General features: G+C 42.1%; 1 protein-coding gene and 1 long non-coding RNA gene across 4 annotated transcripts; one reads left to right on the forward strand and one right to left on the reverse strand.

The window, feature by feature from the left end:
• Positions 1-741: 741 nt before the first annotated feature.
• On the forward strand, positions 742-7,414 carry LOC102555487 (uncharacterized). Its single transcript, XR_001840884.3, has 2 exons — positions 742-4,363; positions 7,282-7,414. It is a non-coding gene; the product is annotated as an uncharacterized LOC102555487 (long non-coding RNA).
• On the reverse strand, positions 5,060-23,251 carry Fmo4 (flavin containing dimethylaniline monoxygenase 4). Of its 3 annotated transcripts, NM_144561.3 has the most exons (10): positions 23,066-23,251; positions 21,885-22,011; positions 19,495-19,634; positions 17,955-18,143; positions 17,251-17,413; positions 14,330-14,472; positions 12,763-12,959; positions 10,274-10,626; positions 6,456-6,525; positions 5,060-5,769 (listed from the first exon to the last, which is right to left on the reverse strand). In NM_144561.3, exons 3-10 carry the CDS (start codon positions 19,624-19,626, stop codon positions 5,334-5,336), a joined length of 1,683 nt encoding a protein of 560 aa, NP_653147.2. In that variant the 5' UTR covers positions 19,627-19,634; positions 21,885-22,011; positions 23,066-23,251; the 3' UTR covers positions 5,060-5,333. The 3 variants fall into 3 exon arrangements, with proteins under 3 accessions (NP_653147.2, NP_653148.2, XP_038946261.1); NM_144562.2 differs by lacking the exon at positions 17,955-18,143; XM_039090333.2 differs by lacking the exons at positions 17,955-18,143; positions 19,495-19,634; positions 21,885-22,011; positions 23,066-23,251 and adding an exon at positions 17,501-17,812.
• Between the last annotated feature and the right edge of the window lie 526 nt (positions 23,252-23,777).

A 23,777-nucleotide genomic window follows, 5' to 3' on the forward strand; every position in this document is an offset into this window, starting at 1 on the left:
CCATCACTGCATCTCTGGGATGAAGTCTACTTGATCAAGGTGCGTTATCTTTTTTTTAAATTAATGTTTTTGGATTAGGTTTGCAAGTATTTTATTGAGAATGTGTATCTGTGTTCATAAGGGAAATTGGTTTGTAGTTCTCTTTCTTTGTTAAGTTTTTCTGTGCTTTGATTATCTGGGTAACTGTGGTCTCATAAAACAAATTGGGAAATGTTTCTTCTGTTTCTATCTTATGAAATAATTTGAGGAGAATTGACATTAGCTCTTCTTTGAAAGTCTGGTAGAATTCTGTGCTAATACCATCTGTCCTTAGGCTTTTTTGGTTGGGAGAGTTTTAATAACTATTTCTGTGGTGGTAAATTCGCCAACCCAGATAAGCCTGTACAATGAAAACACAGCTCAAATTATGTGATTACAAGCTTCCTGCCTCGATTGGGCAGATCTTCCCCTACACTACTCTGCTGCCCAGCTATGAGATTCCTTATAACTTGCGGCTTCTCCAGGCCATGTGCTTCAGCTCCATCTTCCCTTCCCCTGTCCAATCACTGGCCCCGGCCTTTATTTTATTAGTTAAAATGGGAAGAAGGTCCTGATGAAGTCACCTGAGTACCATGATTGTCCTAGGCAGCCCCTCTTGGGGAAGCGTATTTCCCATCAAAATACAAACAACACCAGGCCAACCCACAACTTCTGTTTCACTAAGTGTTGTATATAAAAGTACATTATTTGCCTGAAGTAACTGCCATCTCCAGGCTTATTACCTCTGTCTGCTAACCTAGGTCTGGTCCTAGAAGCTTTGAGCTTCTGTACACTCTAATCTAGGCCTAGGGTGTTTTCAGGCTCCGAGACTTGCTGCTCAATAAGCTTGCCCCTTCCTAATATTTTTTTCTGATCTGTTCTGCCTCAAACTCCTCTCCAAGCTGACTGACTCAATCTCAAATACTGAGATTCTCTCTCAGACTGTGACTGAATTGCTCTGCTTGGCCTCAAATTAACTCTGAAAATCTGTTCTAATCTTCCAGCTCCTTCTCATTCTCTGGCCTGCTCTGTCTCTACCTGTCTATAGCTTGTTCTCTCTTTAACTTGACTCTTTAAAACTCCCCCAATAAAACTGCCTCCTCTACTCCTCTCTCTCTGTGTTGCTCTCTCTTAAGTAGCCTCTCTTTCCTCTCTCTTCTCATAAGAGTTGGTCATTTCCTATTCTGTCAAATTTTTCTCTGATTTGCCACTTTGTCTGCCTCTCAATTAGATACCACTTTCAAATATGTGTGTTTCCTTCTATGAACTAGCTTTATTTTCACTGTTTTGGACTAATGGTGAATACTAAGGGTGTGTCTGTATTCCAACCAGAGTGATTAAAGGTGTGTGCTAAGGGCTGAGCCACACAAGAACTTGAAACAGGTTTTTTTTCCCCAGTAAATAATTTGGGGGTTCACACTATCATTAAATATACTGCAACAGTTAACAATCACACTTTGACTATTAAAAGTATCAGTAATCTTGGGATCAAGAGCTGTCTCAGCAGGTAAAAAGTTTGCCTCTAAGCCCAAGCCTGATGACCTGAGTTTGACCTCTAAAGCTGGCATGGTAGACAAGGAGAGTAGGTGCCCACAAGTTATCTTTGACCTCCACATGTGCCTCCTGGGATCCGCATGCACACCCATAATAAATACATGTAATAAAAGCTTTTTAAAATAATCACTCATCTTATAGCCTAGCCTTCAAAGTAGTGTGAGACCGGAGATTGTTCTAAGTTGCTGTCATGTAAACTGTCACAAGGCACCACTTGTTGTCCAACAATCCCAGTTATAATCACTATGTGGTTAAATAAAAGACAAAGCACACTTATTTTCATAATATTTAGGTTCATTTCTGATGCTGAAGTCATGATCAAGCCTCTTATTTATTATGAGATTCTTATAATCCTTTAAAATGCATCCAGTTATGATGGCCATTTCCTGCTACCATCTATCTGTTCTTTGAGTGCTGGAGTCATGGCGTGTGGTACCCACAATATTTAGAAATCTGTTGAAAGTGTAGAGGTAGCAAGGAGGAAGAGGAAGAGGAGTGAGCAAAGAAGACTCCCTGGAGGAGGCAGAGCCACAGTGCTCATGTTAGGGCTTCAGTGACAGATAAGCTGAGGTGTCTGGAGGCAACGGCATTGCCTCTCAAGGGAGCCAGTGAAATATCCTTGGCTTTAAGTGTTCAGATCCCTGGGTTCTCCCCTATTTGTTGTGTGCACAAGGAAGAATTACTTCTCTGACACTTTGATTTCTTATTTGGAAATTTATACATAGGAAAATACAGCATATTATACATCTAAGTCATGGTAAGCTAATAAAGACATCTTAGCTCTGCTTGCTTCCTAAGGGACTCGATGAGAGACACCAATAGCACAGACAGAGACTTGTCTGTGGTTGGTCAGCTTTAGTTGGTTTGGAAGATTTGAAATTAAGTGCCCCTTGTACTGGGGAGTTGTCAGTAGGAACCTAGACACATTAACCAACTCTAAAAGAAGGGACACTTCTAATGTCTGAAAACAGTTCCTCCCTTGTTAATGTTCTCCTACTGTTGCATGTTGGAGGGCATAAGTAGGGAATGATGATGGGGGATCCAGGAACAGAACAGCAATACTAGCTAGAAAGCATTGCTATGGAGAACTCGTGGGAAGCAAAGGCCATACCTCCTGGTTATACTGCAGGAAAACAGCAACAGGAAATAGTGGTAGTTTCCTAATCTTTTAATTCAGAGAATGGAATATTTGAAACAATCGGCGGTTAGCTTACTCTGAATGACATACTCTGTGTGTTTCAGGCAATGCTTATCATAAGTTGCCTGTAGTGAGTGCCACCATTTTCCAGATGAGGTCACGGAGGCTAAGTAATTTGGCCAAGGCCTCAGAGCTCACAAGGGAGCTGGGATCAAAATCCAGGTCTCCTTCTCATTAGTTCTGGTTAGTCCGTATTCCTCCTGATTAGTCATCCTAAGCAACATGCTTGTGTCCCAGCAGTTAGAGTTCCTCTCATTGCCCCGTGGACTGTCTTCCACTTAAACAGTAACCCTTGGTAGAGGGTCCTTGTCTGTTTACAAGGCTAAGTTAATGGGAGGTGAGGCATTGTGTTGGCAGGAGAACCGGGACAGATGAAGTCAGATGAAAAATGTTAGTCTATGAAGTCACTACTTATTCATTCAATAATCAAAATATGGACTTAGATGTGCTTTGTATTAAGTAATGCTTGGGATAAAATAACGACAAATGAGAAGGATCCATCATTTATTATGAGATATAAAACATCAAGTGACAGCTGGGTTTGGTGGCACTTTTTACATTACAGCAGTTGAGCAGAGGTGGGAAGATTTCTAAGAGTTCAAGGCCAGTTTATACCAAGAGTTTTAGTCCAGCCAAAGCCATATACTGAGACTCTATATTACCCCCACCCAAATACTCCCAAAACACCAAACCCCACAAAACTCCAAACTCTCTCAAACAAAAAGTCATGTGATTTTACACATGATAGGTATTTATAATTGTCACTCTTACGCAACTTAAAATCATCTTGAAATAGATTCTCAATGGGTAATTGCCTAGATAGGTTGGCCTACAGGTATGCCTGTGAGGGATTTTTATTAAGTATGTTTATGAGGTAAGACCCACTTTGAATGTGGGTAGCACCATTCCATGGTCTGGGCTACGATCTGTACAAAAGTAGAGAAAGTTGCCTGAACATTAAATATGCATGTATTAATTTTTCTGGGATGTGATATGACCAGATGTTTTAAGTTCTGCCACCTTGACTTTTCTGCTATAAATTGTAATGTGGAACTGCGAGTTAAAACAAACCCTTCTCTAAATTGATTTCTGCCAGGGTCCTTTATCCCAGGGACAGAAATAACTAGGACATCATTGTGAGAAAAGAGTAATAACAGAGTAGGATGTGAGCTGTGATCTCTGCACTGAGGTGATCTGCTGTGCCTTGGAGTTTCAGAAAAGTCTGTACGCAACAAGATAACCATAGGAGACTGTTGGACAATGTTAGTGGGAGGACCTACCCTCTGGGTTTAGGTTGGATTCAGCCACTGGATAACATTGTCAGGAGATTAATTAGCAAAAAAGACTTTTTTTCCCTGAGGGTTTGACTTTTTGGGGTCCTCATGTTTTGTCTTCTTTATCACTTGACTGAACACTGTGGCTAGTGTTAGGTGGCTTTTGCTATGTGGGCATGTTTTTAATAACTGCTTCCTTTCTTTGCTTTTTCAGGTTCCAAGATAGTAAACCCATTGTTACCAGTCATTTGAGGCAGACATTTCATTATAATCCCTCCTTCATATCGTTTAACATAATCTCTACATTAAAACTTCACAGGTTTGTGAAATGACTTAGCAGCTGAAGGTGTTTACCTTACCTGCATGGCATACTATGTTCTGTCTCTTGAACCCACATAAAAGTAGAAGATAATGCACTGTGTAAAGCTGTCCTCTGACCTCAACACATGTACCATGACATGTGTGCCCTTACACATTACACACACACACACACGCACACACACACACACACGCACACACACGCTGTTGCTGCTACTACTACTACTACTATTACTACTACTCTACTACTACTACTATTACTACTACTCTACTACTACTACTACTATTACTACTACTCTACTACTACTTCTGCTGCTGCTACTACTACTACTACTACTGCTACTACTCTACTACTACTCTACTACTATTACTACTACTACTACTAAAATAGCCAATTTGAGTTTCATCTTGTTTCATCCAGGACCTTTTTAGAAATAGTAATATGTTTATTTAGAACAATTTTAGGTAGGGGGCATAGTCTGCATTAGAAAGCAATGTGAGAAATGTAGAATGTAGAAAATCCTGGAATTTTGGTAAGAGGTGACTGGACATCAACTTGGAAGACACTGTGGGAAGAGAGTAGGCATGCCAAGGTACTTGAGGTAGAACTCTCGTGTCTTGATGCAGATTTCACAAGCAATCATATTAATCTTCAGTGGTTAGGAATGAGGCATCTCAGACCATCATCACAACGGAATACATAAAATGGGTAAATGAAGTTTATTTTGTTCATGATTCTGGAGGCTGGAGGGCTCAAGGACACAGTGGCAGCTTCTGGTGAGAGGTTTGTACTATGTCATTACATAGTAGAAAGGTCAAAGGGCACAAATAAATGCATGAAAAAGCGATAAGAGGCAGCCTTGCTTTATGACAACCTGCCCTATGGAGACTGATCCAGTGTTTGAGAGCAGCACTAGTCTGTTTAAGGGATGTCCCAGATAACTTCCTCCATTGCCAAACTGGAGACCAACTCATGAGTTCTGGGGGATGTACCACAGTATTCGGGAAGGGGAAAACCTTCCTTGCAGCTTACTTTGCACCAGTTCAAGAAACAGTGAAGACTTGTAGATAAGTAAAAGAGAGACAATCAGGACAGGTGCCCCCCAAGTTTTTAAGTAACGTGAGAGGGAGGCAGGCTCCTGGGACTTAGGAACAGTTCGAGTCTTTAGTGGTTTCACAGTCCTGTCCCACTGGGTCAGGATGGCATTTCTGGCTCCGTCCCATCTTCCAGGGCCCATTAGGCGATATTGGTAAGGGGTACATGGTCCAAAGAAAACTTCCCACGCCAATCTTGGGTCCTTAAGGAACAGAAGTGGAATATTGGGCTTCGCGCCTATGCACTGAGTGAGCTCATCCATGTAGGAAATGAAGTCGAGTTTGTCTTGGCTGGTATCTTTAATCACACCCCTATGGCAGAAAAGATGAATGGCATTCATTACTCACTCCCTGTTCTGCATCTCCCAAGTCATAAGATCGACTCTCTAGCCTATTTTGTTACTGCCAAACTTCCGTTGGGAATGCTTTTCTAAGTCAGGAAGAAATAGCAAGGCAGGGGTGGGGGTGGGGGTGGGGGTGGGGGGGTGGGGCTGAGGGATATTTAGCAATCATAGCTGTGAGGGCAAATTCTTTGTTACAGGAGGTGGGAAGGGAAGCATTTAGGAAATGGCTTTTGGTGTTTGAGCATGACATGAGGCTAAAGCCTGGTCAGTCCAAATAAGATGTTGTTGATGAAAGACTAGATCAGAAAGCGTTTCATATGTGGACAGGGAAATGAATAATCCCAGCTACCTGGGCGGCTGAGGCAGGAGGACTACTTGAGTAATCAATTACATGATGGTATTTAAAGCCACAGGCCAGGATGAGGTCATCTAGGAGTGAGATCTAATTTTGGGGGCTCATCAAGTTTAAGGAGGAAGAAGCTAGAGAGGTAAGTATGGACAAAGCCTAACCTTGAGGTGGGAAGTAATTACATTCAGAATGGAATTCCTGGGACCACGTGAAGGCAAGGCAGGAAGACAGGGTCAGTAGCTCCGAGTCACAGGCAGATGAGTAGAATTTACTAATGATCCCCTACAGCAGGCTGTACTTCATACCTTTTAATGAGCTCTTCCTTTTTAATGGCTTCGGCCATCAGTTTCTGAGATGGAGGTATATTACAGAGCCCTATGAGGAAGATCGGAAGCAATGGGAAAGATGTTAGCTTTTCTTTTTCTTAAATTCTGCATCCTCTCATTTCTGGCCTCCTTCTGCTCCAACCTTGGATCTCAGTAACCACAGTACACAAGAAACTCTCTGGATGTAAAATCCGGTTAACCAGGGAACTTCATTGCTAGATTCTCAGATGGTGCTGGATGGCTCAATCCTCAGCCCCGCGCCACCCACCCCGGACAGCACATCGGCTCCAGCAACTGCTGTAGTTCCTCCACATCTACTGTCATACCCCCTTTCCTTCTCAACACTGTATTATACTGCTTAACACTCCTATGACACTTGAGTGTGTGTGTGTGTGTGTGTGTGTGTGTGTGTGTGTGTGTGTGTGTGTTTTAAAGGCACTCATTTAAATGGAACCAGTCTGAGCGGCCACCTTTGGACACATCTTTCATTTTGTTACTGGGAGGTCTCCGGCGGGTCAGTCTCAGCCTCAGAGTTCTGTCTGTGCATGTTGTGAGGACCACCTCTGTTGGGACTCAGTCTAGGAAAGGAGTTGAGAGAGGAGAAAACCGAGTGCTTCCTAGAACACTCCAAGAAAACAAGTCTCGTGACCTCAGTTTCTTCAAAAACATGGAATTGTTCTTGGAATGAGTTTTTGTGCTTCTCCCAGGTGTATTGTATGGGAATGTGTTTACTTCAGGTTATCCGTTATTGTTTGCTGTTGGTATTTAGTTAAATGTTTAAATTACCCTTTCTATGCCTCTACAGAAAAATACGTTTTTGGCCACGTGGAACTCGTCCTTGTGATCAGCTTGAACTCATGAGAACGTTACTCGTTCAACCTGTTGTAACCCTTAGAGTATAAACCAAGGTTCTGAATAAAATTGGCTATTGCATAAGACTTTAGTCTGCCTTATTGATTGGCTCCATTCTCCCAGGCCCCACAGCCTCTAGAGCAGTGACAAACCTTAGGACAGCTTCAGATCTTGACTTCTGCTCCTGTTCCTTTTACATCTAAACCAGATTTTAGCCTATCAGCATGGGCTCTGACCCTTCTCTCTAGTGACCCAGCTCCCAGCCTCTAAAATCTCATTCTGTCCCTTTGGTTTTCTGGAACTATACCCTTGCCTACTTTATATGAATCTGTCCACCCCTCCTCCAGCTTTTCTTACTTGCCTTGGGCTACTTGTGACCTCAGTAATCTACTCTATCCCCCATCTTGTTCTTGCCAGTCCTGCTCTACCTCATACCAAATGGCAGCTCTAGACCCTCAGAGTTAGGTCTGAGCAGCTCTGCATTATGTTTTCTGCCAGGGTTTTGTTATCTTGTCTAAGACTAGCAAGACTCTGGTAGTTGAAGTGCGTCTTGGAAGCTCTCCAGTAGACCTCACAATTACTTATGTGGTGTGAGCCAATCAAGCTGTGTCTTGCCAACTGCATCATTTTAATAAGCATTTAACAGCTCATTATGCATAAACCCCTAGGTATTTAAAGAGTCCTCTGTGGTTTTAATGTAATTGGTTAATGTTGTAAAAGCACTTTAATTGGCTTTAAAGAAATACATTTTTTTGATAATTTAATGAAAGGTTGTGATTCTTTTCCCTGCAATATAAGGACCGTTTTTTATTGAATTTTTTATTTATATAAGAACCTTCTAATTGTGTCTTATCCTCCCCCTCCATTCAAATAGCATGTCTGCAGTTAGGCTTGTGGTGAAGGCCAATGATTTGAGGTGCTCAGGAGACTGAAGCAGGAAGGTGACAAGCTCAAGGTCAGCTTGGAAATTTTAGTAGATTCTTATCTCAAAAAAAAAAGAATAAAGAAAAGAGAAAGAAAAAGAAAACAAGAAAGAAGAAAGCTGAGAGTGTAGTTGAGGGATAGAGTGTTGGTCTGGCATGTACGAGACCCTGTGTTCAAACCCTAGCACAAGAAAATACGTATTAAATAATCCCACATGAAAACATACATATACATTAAATATACATGTAGATATTGAATATGTATTAACCTAGGAGAAAACAGGCTGCTTTTAATAAATATGTATCATTTTCTGTGTATGAGTGTTTTGCCTACATGTATGCACTGGATCCCTTGATACTGGGAGTAAGCTGCCATGCAGGTGTTGGGAACTGAACCTATGTTCTCTGCAAGAGCATAAAGTTCTCTTAGCCTCCGAGCCGTCTCTTCAGCCACAAGCACAGGCTTTCAAGTGTGGTTGATGTCTATCGCAATTACAGTGTGAGATTACTGGTTTTTATTTATTAAGGGAAACCTGTTTGGCCCAAATGAGAAAGCTACTTATATTTAAAGGCAACATGGCTGCAAGATCTTTAAAACACTTGCTAATCTGAGTGGTGTGGTGGGATGCCAACAGTAAGAGCAGCACTTATCGCTTAGTGGGCTTCATGGTGGGTCAAGTACTCTGCCAACTGCATTGTACAAAGTGCCCATTAAAAAGCCCTTGATGGGCTGGAGAGATGGCTCAGTGGTTAAGAGCACTTGGCTGCTCTTCCAGAGGTCCTGAGTTCAATTCCCAGCAACCACATGGTGGCTCACAGCCATCTGTAATGGGATCTGATTCGCTCTTCTGGTGTGAATAAATATAGAGCATATATATATATAAAACACATGAATAAATTAATCTTGACAAAAGGGTCAGTCATGGTGGCAAATGCCTGTTGATCCCAGCACTTGCAGAGCAGAGGCAGGGAGATCTCTGAGTGTTTGAGGCCAGACTGGTCTACAAACTGAGTTCCAGGACAGCTGGGGCTGTTACACAGAGAAGCCCTGTCTCAAAATCCCTCCAAACAAAATAAATGAAAACTGACCCTCCAAAACAACAGAGCTGGACATAAATATACAGATGAAGGACCCGAGATCTTAAGATCTCAAGAGGTCTTTACCCAGCTGATGAGTTTCAGTGCTGGGTTGGACCCCACAAACTGAGCTTCCAGACCCTTTATTTTCTTGAAATGATAACTGACATCATTTAATTAATCAAGTAATTCCCAGGGTCAAATACTTTATAGGCATTCATGAGCAGTTATGGGGCAGGATCAAAAGGGAAATTATGAGGATGTGGGCCTCGTTCAAGCATCTCACCAAATGTTTAGGAAAGGAGTAAAGCCACACTTCAAAGTAATTTGGTTTAGGTCTTAAAGCACGGTTTCTTGTTAGTTTAATATTCTTTTCTATATTAAAGGACTCTCGTCTCTATGTGGGCAACTTTCACAGCAATTCTTTTTTTTTTTTTTTTTTTTATTAACTTGAGTATTTCTTATATACATTTCGAGTGTTATTCCCTTTCCCGGTTTCCGGGCAAACATCCCCCTCCCCCCTCCCCTTCCTTATGGGTGTTCCCCTCCCAACCCTCCCACCATTGCCGCCCTCCCCCCATAGACTAGTTCACTGGGGGTTCAGTCTTAGCAGGACCCAGGGCTTCCCCTTCCACTGGTGCTCTTACTAGGATATTCATTGCTACCTATGGGGTCAGAGTCCAGGGTCAGTCCATGTATAGTCTTTAGGTATTTCACAGCAATTCTTATCCCATCCAGAGACTCAGCATAGCTTGCCCTCAGTCACATGGAATGACATATGCACATCTCTTATAATGCCACACACATATATGATTAATTGCTCATTAAGTATGCTGCTAGTATTTTATTTTATTTTAGCTCACATCTGTTTGGCTTTAGGTAAACGGCAGGCACTAATTTTAAGATTCAATTGCTGGCATCTGTGTTTAAATAAAGCCGACATACCTTTGAATACTCTCGTGGCCCACCGTGCTTGGAACTCTGTGCCCACTAAGATAGACCCAGTAAGGCTGATCAGGCCAATGATGGCTAATGTTGATCTCTCCAAATTTGGGGGAAACACTCGCTTGTATAGTATGACCTTCTTTGTGCAAAGGCTTTTGAGAGGCTCTTCAAAAAAGGGAAAAGAAAATTCATATCCTGTAGTGAAGATCACTACATCAATGTTGGCTTCTATTGTCCCATCTTCAAAGACGATAGAGGATTCTGTAAAATCCTTCACGCTGGTTTTCATGGTGATTTTCCCACAGAGGATACAAGTTGGTAGTTCATCATTCACAATAAATTTTGGTTTTTTCCTTGGAGAGAGGAAAAAAATTCACTATAGTTACTTACAAGAGACTTAGCGAATGCTTTTCCTTCAGTCAATTGAATTAGATTATCTGCCAAGCCAAGGAAGTGAGTCGAGCAGTATTTAATTTGAAGTTGGGTATCTGATAAACAATCACTGTGTTTATAACATGCTGCCTCCATGCTCTCTGGAGAAGGCAAGTGGAAAATGACCCTTTCCTGACTTGATTTACAATTCCCTTAAAAATTACATTGAGCCATACATACATACATACATACACATACATACATACATACATACATACATACATACAGAGAGATAGCAAAATAAATAGAAGAGAGAGAGGAGGAGGAGGAAGAGGAGGAAAATTTGCAGGGCCCAGTTCTTTCTTTCTAATACATGTTCTGGGGACTGGGCTTGGGTTCTCAGGCTTGGTAACAGATACCTTTATGAGCAGTCTAATTCATTTCTAGAATAGTGTTTCTGTTTTTGTTTCTTCCTTCCCTCCCCCACCCCCCTTTTTGTGTGGAGATCGAACCAGGGGCTTCACACATACCAGGCAAATGGTTTCCCACTGAGCTATACCCCTGATATAGCAATGCTTAAAGTATAAGCATAGAATATACCACCAACCGTTTGATGATCAATTTGGGGTTCCACATCACCCAGGTCATTGGAAGTCATATTAGGTCAAGAGGAAGTCAGTACGTTACTATCTTCTAAAATTAAACACTATTCATCTGTTAACATGGAGGGCTATTTCCATCACTACTTCAGACATATGGTCTCTATAAAACTGACAGGTCACACCATCTCTGCCATATTTTTTTATACTTCAAAATAGATATTGCTAAAGCATATTTGAGTTTGGCATATATTAAAATCACATTTAATGTCATGACATGAAGTTTAACGTTTTTCCATACATAATTCTATAAAGTACTATATTAAGACACATTACTTCAGGGACTCTTATTAGGAATTCCTACCTCTAATCACTGTCAGACTAGGCATTTATTATTACATGTGGTGAGAGCCAACCATTTATACTCATGGATGCCATAAGCATTGTATTTCTGGATAATAGCAGTTTCAAGATGCCTCAGAGCCAATTTAAGTTTCCTTTCAAACTGGAATTAAAAGTTTTTTCTTTCATTTTATTGTAGCATTGTGAATTCACTACTGTGAACACTAGGCAGAGAATATGGTTGTTTCAAGGACTGCTGTGGAAATTGATGGACAATGTCTTAAGGCAATAAGTTTATAACAGGAGAAACTAAGACAATGCTGTCCCTATTGAGCATGTAGAGTTCTGATTAATACAGAACAAGAGATGCTGATTTAAAATTCCCCATCAGAAATCCAAATCAAAATGACAAGATGCTATCTCACCCCAGTTAGAATGACTATTGCTTTTCTAAAAAAAAATGTGGGTGGCTGTATGGAAAATGGAATATGTGCACTTGTGGTGGGAATGTCACCTGGTTTAGCCTATATGGAGGCTCCAAAAACAACAACAGCAACAACAACTACAGCAGCAGCAGCAGCAGCAACAAAACCCACACAACCAAACATTAAAAAACTAAGACTAGACCCACCATATGATCTGCCTAGTCACTTCTGGGAATATATCCCAAAGTAATAATAAAATCAACATTCCAAAGAGATGTCTGTATTCCCATTTTCTTATTCATAGTACCTTAGGTGTAGAGTCAATATCGGTGCTCATCAACAAATGCATGAATAAAAGTGTGACACACACACACACACACAGAGAGAGAGAGAGAGAGAGAGAGAGAGAGAGAGAGAGAGAGAGGCAGACAGACAGACAGTATTTTAGACAGACAGTATTTTCAGCCTAAAGAAGAATGGAATCTTTCATCTACAGAAAAATGGAGAGACTCAAAACTATATTACATGAAATACATTAAGCTAAAAAATGTAAGTGCAGCCCATTCATTTCCCTAAGATCAGAACGGTGACCATTAAGGTTGGAGAAGAGTGACTGTCAGGGAGAGAGAGGAAAAAAGGAGGTTGGCTTTGAACAGTTGATGCTACTCCACCAATAATTAAAATGTATACATAGCAGTAAAAACGGTTAAAAGAAACTGAAGCTTTCCCATGAAATAAAAATGTTAAGTACCCTTTTGCAATGCTTAATCCATAGTTCTCATGGTTAAATATTTTATTCATTTGCCTCTCTTGATTCCAGCTTACAAAGCGGGAGGGCAGAACTTGTGCGAGGAAGTTGCGCCATCTTGTCTGCATCATATTCAAAGGGTAGCCACCAACTGAGGAGCGGCTGCGAACCCAGGCACCAGTCCTAGTGCTGAGAAACACCTACAAAGACAGATGATAACCACATGTCCACCACTTTGTAGTACTTCTTTTGATGTGTTTAAAATGTACTATATTCTGGTTTTCTAACACAGACCTATATGTGGCCATATGCTCTTGTTGCTATAATTCTAAAGACACGTCATTTGATGTATATATGTTAGTATCTTCATTACATTATTTCTAGAATTGTGGAGATAGAACTGTAATATTTGTAGTTATAATCTGTTGGTCTGGTGATCTTAGGTGTGTTTGGGGTACGTATGGGTGCAGATGTCAATGTGTGCATGCACTCATGCAAAGGTCAGAGCTCAACATCGGATGTCATTTCTCAGGATCCATCTACCTTGTTTTTTGAGGCAGAGTCTCTCGCTCGGTCCTGGGGCTCATATATTAGGCTAGGCCGTTTGTCTGCTGAGCCCCAGACACCTGCTTTCCCGACAGAACATATATTCTGGCTTTTTATGTAGTCTCTGAGGATGGAACCGTTAATCTCATGCTTTTGTTACAAACATTTATTCGTGTGACTGAGCTAGCTCTTCAGGCTCTGGTCTTGCAGTTTTAAAACATATAAATAATACAGAATTGTAAGGTTCAGAAGAATAACTGTAACTAAATTAAGTATAAACCTATTCTTTTGAGATCTAATAACTTTCCTGTAAATTATGCACATGAAATAGATCTCTAACTTGTGAGTTGTTTGGAAATTCTAAAATCATCACACATGCTTATATACTTACACAGTTAAAGGTTGCTTTTATATTAATACAAAGAGCAGATCCGATTTCTAGTAGAAGAGTTGGAGACCTTTGGCAAACAACCTCACCACTGGGTTCTAACGCAGGACTTTGACAGAATTACAGAGGGTTTGTATAAAGGAAAGATGGGTGGGAGGAGTTGGGTGCATGTGCCTAGCGCCCCAGATATGGGGAGTCTGGAGCAAGAGTTTGAAGCCTGCTGAGCCTTTGTAGTGAGATCATAATCCAGTAGAGAGAAGTAAGAAATGGTTTCGGGGAGGGAAAAAAGAGTAGGTGTGCAAGCTGCAGCGATGAAGACTGGGAGGCAGAGAAGGAGGGAGAAAGAGAGAAGAGGGAGAGAGGGCCTTGCCTTCTGTGACAGGTTGCCTAATTGGTCACATCCCTTAAAGATCACGTTTGAACAATGCCTGTGATTAGGAGTTCACATAGTTTTTCTGTAGACTTTTGGATATAGTCAAACTCTGTGAAGTGTGTTTTCTGAAAGAGAACTTTGGGGCTTTCCTCCACTCATGCCAGCTTAATTTGCCAATTGCGAAGGCAGTTATAGTCTTGGTAGCTTCTCTGCAGCCACTATCCATGCTGATGGGAATGCAGGCCCTGATTCAGAAACAGTACCTGTGCTGCTATTCCACTGAGCTCCACTGCGACATCCCCGCCAGTGTTTCCAAGACCAACCACCAGGATGCGCTTGCCCCGAAAGGCATCTGGAATCCTGTACTCTTGGCTGTGTAGGATCTGTCCTTTAAACTTATGGATTCCTGAGGGAAGAGCAGGATGAACAGACCTGAAATACGTTATAATTCTGCGGTACACAACACTAGGGAAGCACAGTGCTTGTATCACTACTTGCCATAAGTAGAAGCAGGGAGGACAACTCTTCTGGAAATTCAGTGAGCTTAAGCACAGATCTTGTACAATCTGCCTTGTTCAAAATACTGTTCAGAGCTGGAGGGATAGCTCTGGGGGTAAAGGTATTTGCTGACAAGCCTGATAACCTGGGTTCAATTCCCAGAATCCACGTGACGGAAGGAGAGAAATGACTTGTGCAAATTGTCGTCTGACTTCTGTATGTGCACTGTGATATGCACATGGTGAGTACACGTGAATATAAGAAAAGTTCACGTAAAATAAGCTCATGGATAAAATCGTAGCAAGTGGGAACAAATTGAAAGCATCCGTCTGCCATGCGGGACAGCACACGGGCGCCTATGTTTACTACTTTCGTCCACCGCACTGCTGGTGAGAACGGTGAAGAAGAGAAGGAATGAGAGCATTCGTTTGGGAAGAAGGAAGTTAAGTTCTCATTGTTTGCATGTAAGATGACTTTATATAGAGAAAACTCCATGGATTCTCCCCTAGAAAACAACCCTGTAAGATTAATTAATTAAGCAAAAATTGTATGATACTAAATTAACCTACAGCATTATTGCTGTATATTGATGGAGAAAGATCTGACATAGAAATCAATAAAACAAATCCATATGTGATAGTTATAACAAAATAGACTGGAATAGGTTTAATCGAAGAGGGAAATATGTAAAAACATCGATGAGGAGTCAATAGATAGTCCAGTGGGCTAAGGGTCATGCCACCAAGCCACCAAACCAGATGATCTGAGTTTAATCCCTGAGTTCAAGTCCAGACACCACTTACAATACTGCTTCTTGAGAAACTATGGATTGAATTGTCACTTGATCCCTATTCCTGAGCATATTCTATTTGTGATCGATTTTTATAAGATTTATGTTGAATTTTTCCTCTTGCAATTCTATAATTTTATCCTTCATACTCTTATAATTTCTTTCTGTTTCTCAAAACAAAAACCAAAAACCAAACCAAACAACCAAACAACCAAACAAAAAACCCCCAAAAAAACATAAAACCCCCAAAACAAATATATCAAGGGCCGGAGAGACGGCTCAGTGGACAAGCATGTTTGCTATGCAAACATGAAGATCTGCGTTTTGATCCCAGCATCCATGTAAAAAGCTAGATGTGGCCTCACTTATGCCTGGAACCCAGGAGCTGTTGGAGGTGGAGGCAGGAGGTCTCTGGAACCTTCTGGCTTTCAGCCTAGTAGAAGGGTCAGTGAGAGACTCTGTCCCACCGGAATAAGGTGGAAGATGACAGAGTGGGACAACCAACATCCCCCTCTTAGGAAGTTGACAGAGCAGGACGCCCAGCAGCCCTCTCTTACCTCTGTGCATCTTGACCTATTACCCCCCCAACACATGTATATGCTACACAATAAATATCATAATCATGTACACATATACAAAATAAAAGAGTCAAAATTTTACTTTCTAATTGCTTTCAGGGTCACCAAAACCTGAAAGAATAGGAACAGTTTCACTACATTATAGTAATCCTTACTTTCCTAATTTTATTTGCCACACTTGAACTTGAATGGATGTCAGGTTTCTAAACAAGCAATTATGCCAACCAACCAGAGCTTCCAGGGACTAAGCCACTACCTAAAGACTATACATGGACTGACCCTGGACTCTGACCTCATACGTAGCAATGAATAGCCTAGTAAGAGCACCAGTGGAAGGGGAAGCCCTGGGTCCTGCCAAGACTGAACCCCCAGTGAACTAGATTGCTGGGGGGAGGGTGGTAATGGGGGGAGGATGGGGAGGGGGAGGGGTTAGGGAGATGTTGGCCCGGAAACCGGGAAGGGGAATAACACACTCGAAATGTATATAAGAAATACTCAAGTTAATAAAGATGGAAAAAAAACAAGCAATTATATTATGACCTCAGAGAGGAAGGTTTGCCAATCATGAATGTGTTACAAAGTGTGCCCCCAGTGGAAGGGGAAGCCCTTGGTCCTGCCAAGGTTGGACCTCCAGTGCAGGGCAATGTGTGTGTGGGGGCAGTAAGGGGGATGGAGGGGAGGGGAAGGGGAGCTTATGGACAGGAAACCGGGAAAGGGAATAACATTTGAAATGTGAGTAAAGAAATATATCTAATAAAAAATTAAGAAATATATCTAATAAAAAAAAAAGAGTGTGCCCAACTGGTTGCTTTCAAAGGGGATTTCAAAACACCGTGGTCTGAGAGGTATAGCAGGCAATTTTAAAAAGTGAATGCATTCATTTAAATATATAGTTTTTGTTTTGTTTCCTTTAAAACCCACCTGTTAAACTTCTGTAGTCTCTTACATTGTGTTTTTGAATCATAGACCAGCCCTGCTTCAAAGGACCACCCCCACACAAAATTAGCAGCTTTTTAAAAAATGACAGATGTGATATTTTTAAGTCTTGTTTGATTGCTGCACTTGAAATAGATATGTCCAGTAAGGCTTCAGCCACAGCATTTATATTAATACCTAAATAGTAACACCACAAACCAAAACAGAACTTTTTTTTTTTTTTTTTTTTTTTTTACCATTCAAAGTAATTTTGTGCGTGTAATTTCCAAGCAAATGTAACACTGTCTCTAAGCCTGGGAAACTATTGTCAATTATGAGCAAGTCATTTTTCTTCTAGAAGAACCCAAAAGAGTAGTGATGATCTCAGGTAGAATTGACTCACCAGGGAAGGACTCCAGAGGTAAACGTGGGCTCAGGAATTGCCCAGTGCAAACCATAACAGCATCAAATACAGCTCTGTCCTGTTTGCCCTCTGTCTCTGTGACAACTTCCCATTGGCCAGTTTCAGAGAAGTCTGGACGCTTAGTTACACTCCGCACAGTAGTCTGTAAGCAAGAGACACAGTGGTGTAATACCCACCTTCTATTTTAAATGGACCAACAGATGACACAGGTCTGTAAATATCAGCTAACCCATTCTTAGAGAAATTAAGTAGCCTGCGCCGTCTCACAGATACTCATACATGGACCAGGTCTTAGGACAGCTGACTCTCCTCCTTGGAAGGATAAAGCAGGCCATTTTTCTTGATGAGGAGGAAACGAGTTATAATTCCTGATGCAGAGAGAAGTCAGAAGAGCAAACTTTCTTCCATCATAATTTCTATGGTGAGAGCTGTAGTCATTTCTTCTCAATGGGTTTCAGAAATATAATTATTCTTACTTTATTCTCAGGGAAAAAAACCTTAAGTCCCATCCTAAACAAGGCTGACATTTGGAGGAGGACTCAGGAAATTCAGTATTTTAATGCTTTAAGTAAGGAACAATGAGGAAAGAATTCAAGTGAAGTTTCCTTAATCATCTCATTTCCATGAGGTTGCTGACTAGGTGGCCTCCATTCAGGAGTTTTCCATAACCCAACCCATCTTACCTTAAACCGAATATATTTCAGGAGGCCGAAGTGCTCAGCAAATTCTCTGAGATAGTCCCAGAATTTCTCATGGCTCATGAAATTGGGGTAATCTTCGTGGAATGGGAAGTCACTGTAACATGACATTTCCTTGCAGACATTTGTCACTAGTGACCTGTAAACCCTGGTCATTCCATCCTCAGATGCTTCCTATAGTGGAGGTATGGTTAGTTAGAAGGAAAGAAGGAGCAAGGCAGAAGAGAAGATTCTCTTGGTGGCCTTGGGGGCTCATGGGTGTCCAGCTGAAAGGGTTCAAAGCAATGAGCATTCTACTTGTAATTTTATAGAGTTCTAAAAACCCCAGCATTGGGTGTCCATCTGCCATGGTAAGATGTCCTTACTGGAGCTGGAGTAAGTAAATGCAGTCTTTTGGCCCATCACAAAGAAGGTGATGACAGTAACTCGATTGCTCTTAAATGATGCCAGGGACGCACGGCGTCTGGTCAGTCTCGGCTGTCTGCTCCTTCTTCACCTGCCATAGTGACTCCCTCCACTCACTCTGGCCATTTCTCCCCTTACTTGATAGTTTTCCTCATTGTATCCTATGCGTATTTGCTGATTGTATTCTTTCCGTCAGCATTAAGAATATCGAACGATAAGTTTAGGAGCAAACCCCAGCACCCTCATTAGCCCTTTCCCCCTCCCTCCCATCCTAGCCGTCAGGAATATTCATCATGTGCTGGCAACTTAGTTTCCCTCCTGTATCTCTTAACTCATTCTCTGGTCTTGGTCTCTGTCACTCAAAAACAAAACATCAAAGGCACCTATAAGCTAGGTACCAATGAGCTTCATTTTCCAATTTCCAATCTCCATCCCTCTCTCAAATGGGTTCTTTCCCTGTCCCGTCCCCCTAGGAGCCTGCCAAGACTCAAGGGTTTGCTGAAGGTAACTACTGTGGTCCCACAACACTGGTGACCTGCATCTTAGAGCTTCTCCCACTGCACTGCCAGGGCCTCTTTACTGTTTCTGTTCTCTTCTCAACTATGTGGAGGGTGATGGGGTCCGTGTCTGTTTTGTGCACCATCATATCCGGACAGAAAGACATGGTAAGTACGTGTAGATTGGATGAGTCTTTCATAAGATCTGAACAGTGTCTGGGAGTTGACTAACCACTGCTTAACTCCAACTTCATCCTCACCCAGTGTGTAATCCATTCTCCATTCACCAAGACTGGCCAGCTTGCTGGATGTGCTCTTGTACTTTTAGAATTTCCAAATCCAGAAACCATCAGATACCCCCAAACTATGCTGATATTATTATCAGATTTCACTCCTTTTCTATTCTCTTCTCCGTGCCCGTGACTCTGCCTTGCCTATTTCTAAGGCTCTGGACATGCCAGACCGCATCCCCCACAGCATTTATCACGAAGCCACACACATAGTTAGGTTATTGCAGTGAACCCCTGTATTGACCACCAAGGCAGGCTAATGCCACCTCAAGTGACCAGGAGCCGCACATGATTGGACTTTTGGGTGCTCGGATGGGAAGATGAACTACGCACAGCAAACTTCCACAGTCCGCCGAAGTCACTACTCCTCTCAAAACAGGTAGGCTCCAGGTTCTCGTCCAAGCAGCACTTGATTGAGGACAGGCCACTCACTCCAGCTCCAATCACTGCCACTTTCTTGGCCATGGTGCGCTCTGTGTGAAGGTCAAGAAAAGCTCTGTACAGCAGTTTTGGAAGAGAACCCTTGACCAGCTGAGGTAGTGTTGCTGATATTAAATGTTATTAATGTTAACTAAAGGCTCTTAATCTTTGGGTGGAAGCTGAATCACAGTTTGATTAAAAACTGGAGGCTCTGGAAGTCAACGGTTTTGATTTAAGTAGTGGCCTCACCTCTCGTTAGTTGCGTGACTTTGGGCTAGGTGCCACTCTTCTATGTGCCTTGCTTTTCCCATCAGTAAGGTGGGGGTGACAATGAGGATCACTAGGGTTTTTGTGAAGCTTAAATGACTGGCATGTGTTAGGATGGTTCAGAAGTACACGTGGTACTAGTAAGTGCTCAATTAAATCCAGCTGTTGTTTTTATTACCGAGTGTAGCTAGTACTTTAGCACCACGGGACTCTTATAACCCCTCCATAGTAAGGGGGCTTTTCACTATCATCTTGCTTCTCTAAATCTTCTCCTAGAGAGATGGCTCAGTGATTAAGAATTCTGGTTATTGCAGAGGACTTGCGTTCAATTCCCAGCATACGCATGGTGCCTCACAGCTGGCTGTAACTCCAGTCCCAGAGCATCTGATGGCCTCTTCTGCCTTTCTTGATGACTCATCATGCACATAACTCACATACATATATGCAGGCAAAATGCTCATATACATAAAATTGTAAAACAAACAAACCTTTAAAAAACAAAGTTAGTAATCTAGAGAAAATATTTTGAAATACACAAATACTACTATGCCTAATATGTAAAATAAGCTTATACATTAACTAATAAATTTGTATGAGAAAATAATCTATTTTCAATAAAAGCAAATAATAATAACAATAAAGATACCAATTGAGAGAATTGGCATGAATGGGCAATTTATCCGAGGAAAGAATAGCATCAGTCACGAAGTGTATGAAAACATGTTCTATTTCATTAATAACGACTTTGTTAATAACACAAAGCCTGAGGTGATAATTTCTAGTTTTCAAATATGAAGTTTGCAAAATGGAGGAATGCCTGGTAAAGCAGTGTGTGGTGTGCAGCAGAGCAACTCTGTGTGCACGCTCGATTACAGTGGTGCTTGCCTTGGGGAGCTAGCAGAGCATCTGTGTGTGAGGACCACGGGCCCAGCAGAGCATCTGTGTGTGAGGACCACGGGCCCAGCAGGGCATCTGTGTGTGAGGACCACGGGCCCAGCAGGGCATCTGTGTGTGAGGACCACGGGCCCAACAGAGCATCTGTGTGTGAGGACCACGGGTCCAGCAGAGCATCTGTGTGTGAGGACCACGGGCCCAACCAAAGAAACCCAGCATGAGTTTCCTCACTGCGGATACACACACTGCTTTGAGAGGCGGAATCTGCCATAGGTCACTTCTGGCATGGGCCTGTGCTGCTGAACTGAGGGCATCAGACATCCCGTGACCCCGTCACTAAGGCTCTCTCTGTCCCTTTGCTCAGTTCTGAGGGGCTTCTCAGGGCTTCCTATTTCAAACTTACTGCTGTCCATCTCTCTGTGAGGTTGGGGTTCCCTGTACCTGGCTCATTCATCTATCTCTTCCATTTCAACTGAGTCCATCTGGGAGTCTCTTAGTTTAGAGCGAGTTAGGGCGAAAGGAGACTGGACCTCAGAGGCAGCAACTTCTGAACTTTGCTACTGAATAAGAATGGACCCACAGGTTCATGTATGTTTAGTTGCCAGGGAGGGGGACTATTTGAAAAGATTAGAAAGATTAGAGGGTGTGGCCTTATTGAAGGAAGTGTGTCACTGGGGGTGGGCTTTGAAGTTTCAAAAGCTCATGCTAAGCCCAGAGGCTGTCTGTCTGTCTGTCTGTCTGTCTGCTCTCTGCTTGTGGATCACAAAGTAGCTCCAATCCACTGCCTTCCCACCATGATAATAATGGACTAAACTTCTGAAACTGTTAGCAAGCTCTCAGTTAAATGCTTTCTGAGTGGAGTCGGCTTGGTCATGATGTCTGTCTCTTCATAGCAATAGAACAGGGACCATGACAGCTACTGAGAAGTTATTAGACGCTACCACAAAAACAACAATAACAACACTGGTAAATGAGAAAGCTGCCTGTGTTAATGGGCTGTGTAAACAATGTAATATGTTTACATACGAGGACCCAGCACCGAATACTTACCTGGTGTTTATCCTTCCACTCTCTTTCCCTAAGAGAGACAGCGCCTGTAGACAAATTCTACCAGCAAGTTTGGACCAACATGGGAAACATACCTGTGGATTCCCTTGGGTTGTCAACACCTGGGTGGCATTCAACCAGGGACAAACGGCCTTCACCGAGAAGAACAACTTGAATTTCTGGGTGAAGGTCTGAAGTTGTCGGATCTCCGCCGTGCCCTGTCTTTGAAACGACACAGGAGAAGTGGCTGTTTGTTGAACTGGTAAAAGTATGTTAGTGAGATAGACCAACAGCAATGGAATTCATTCACTATTGTGCCCAGTCTAGAGTGAACTCTGGGGTAAAACTGGACTCTAGGACCAGTTCCAAGATTAGTAACACTAGCAATGGAAGCACATCTGTACACTGCAATATTAGTGTTTAAGCACCATGAGCTAATGGTGGTAGCCATTTGAAAATGTGGTTTATTTTAGTAAGGGAAGGTTATGGGCAAGATAGAAGCAGAGACTAGCCAGGTATGTGTCCTTGACCAAAATTCTAGAAAATACACACTTAAAGTAGTTTTATTTTTCTCTCTCAAGTTTGAAAGTATTTCATTTGAGACAAAATAGCTCATAAAATAAAAACAAATCCACAAAAAGAAAGGGGGAAAAAGCTGCAAAAATCTCAAACAAATAAAAACAACCCCCCACCCCAATTCAACTAACCGCCAAGCAAAATCCAGCCGTGAATTAAAACTTGCAGGCCTAAGAAAATGCATGGTGTGCCATCTCTGTCAGTTCTAAGGAGCACAAAAGCATGAGAAATATTGCATTGCTCTCTGGCTAGAAAGGAGACCAGAGTTTCTGAACTTAGACCTTTGTGTAACGCCCAAACCCCACCTCATATCTGATCAGTTAATAAACGCTTCCAGTATATGGAATAGCACAGCTAGGACTTCTGGGAGATTGCCATTTGATGATGTACTAATTCACCTTATCACCACTGAACTGTGCTTTTTCTATCTGGGTTTCCAAGTTTAACTCACTTCTGTATCATTCTAAGGTTAGAGTGGGACCCACTGGAGGGCCACGTGTGACTCCCTTTGGATGGTCTACTCCAACTCCGCTCCGTTTTCTATCTCCTTAACCCCATTGCTCTTACCTCAACAGGCTTCAGACGCAAATCACATGCCTTCTGCAAAAACACACTGTCTGTCCACCTTCCACAAGCGTAGTTTCTAGGAAACTCTTTCCTCTTGAAGGGAAAAAAAAAAAACTGACAACCCGGGGCTTACCTTGCAAGCATAGAGCAGGTGAGAAGCCAAAGGTGAGAGGTCAAAGGTGGAGTTTGTTTTATAAAACAACAGGAAGAAGTTTCGGTCTCAGAGCCTTGTCCTAAGGAGGAAACAGAGTGCTACTGACTTTGCTGACTTTGCTCAAACTCTCAGTTCAACACAAAAGCCCGTTGCTTCTTCTGCTATGCTATGTACAACAGGGAGTTGTATTAATATGAACTTGACACTTCCGCAATCTCGGGGGAGGGCGGAATGACGACGACTTAGAATTCAGCTTTCAGATTGGAAAGAAAGAAAAGAGTCCTGCCCCTTTCCCACACCCTTCACTGGACAAGAGCTAAAGGCAGGGGAAAGCCGGGCAGTTATAACTGTTGCCTTTAGAGGGCGCCAAACTTTCATCCTTCTTAATGACACCCTGGTTTCATTCTCTGTCTTAATTATATACCTTTTTCTTGGAGGTTTTTTTTTTTTAATGTGTATCCAGTAAAATATGATCATATCCGTCTACTACTCCGTGCCAACTTCTCCCACTCTCCCTACACATTCCAACACAATGACTTCAGTTTTAGTCTGATAATTGAGTACACTTAGTATTGCCTATGTGTGGTTGATAATAGGTTCATTGACTGGAGCATGGGGCCCTTTGAAGAATGACTGTTTGCCTCTTAAACCAACATAAGAAGGAGAAAGAGAGAGGGAGGAAGAGAGGGAG

Source organism: Rattus norvegicus, chromosome 13, assembly GCF_036323735.1.
Source record: "Rattus norvegicus strain BN/NHsdMcwi chromosome 13, GRCr8, whole genome shotgun sequence".
Lineage (NCBI taxonomy): Eukaryota > Metazoa > Chordata > Mammalia > Rodentia > Muridae > Rattus > Rattus norvegicus.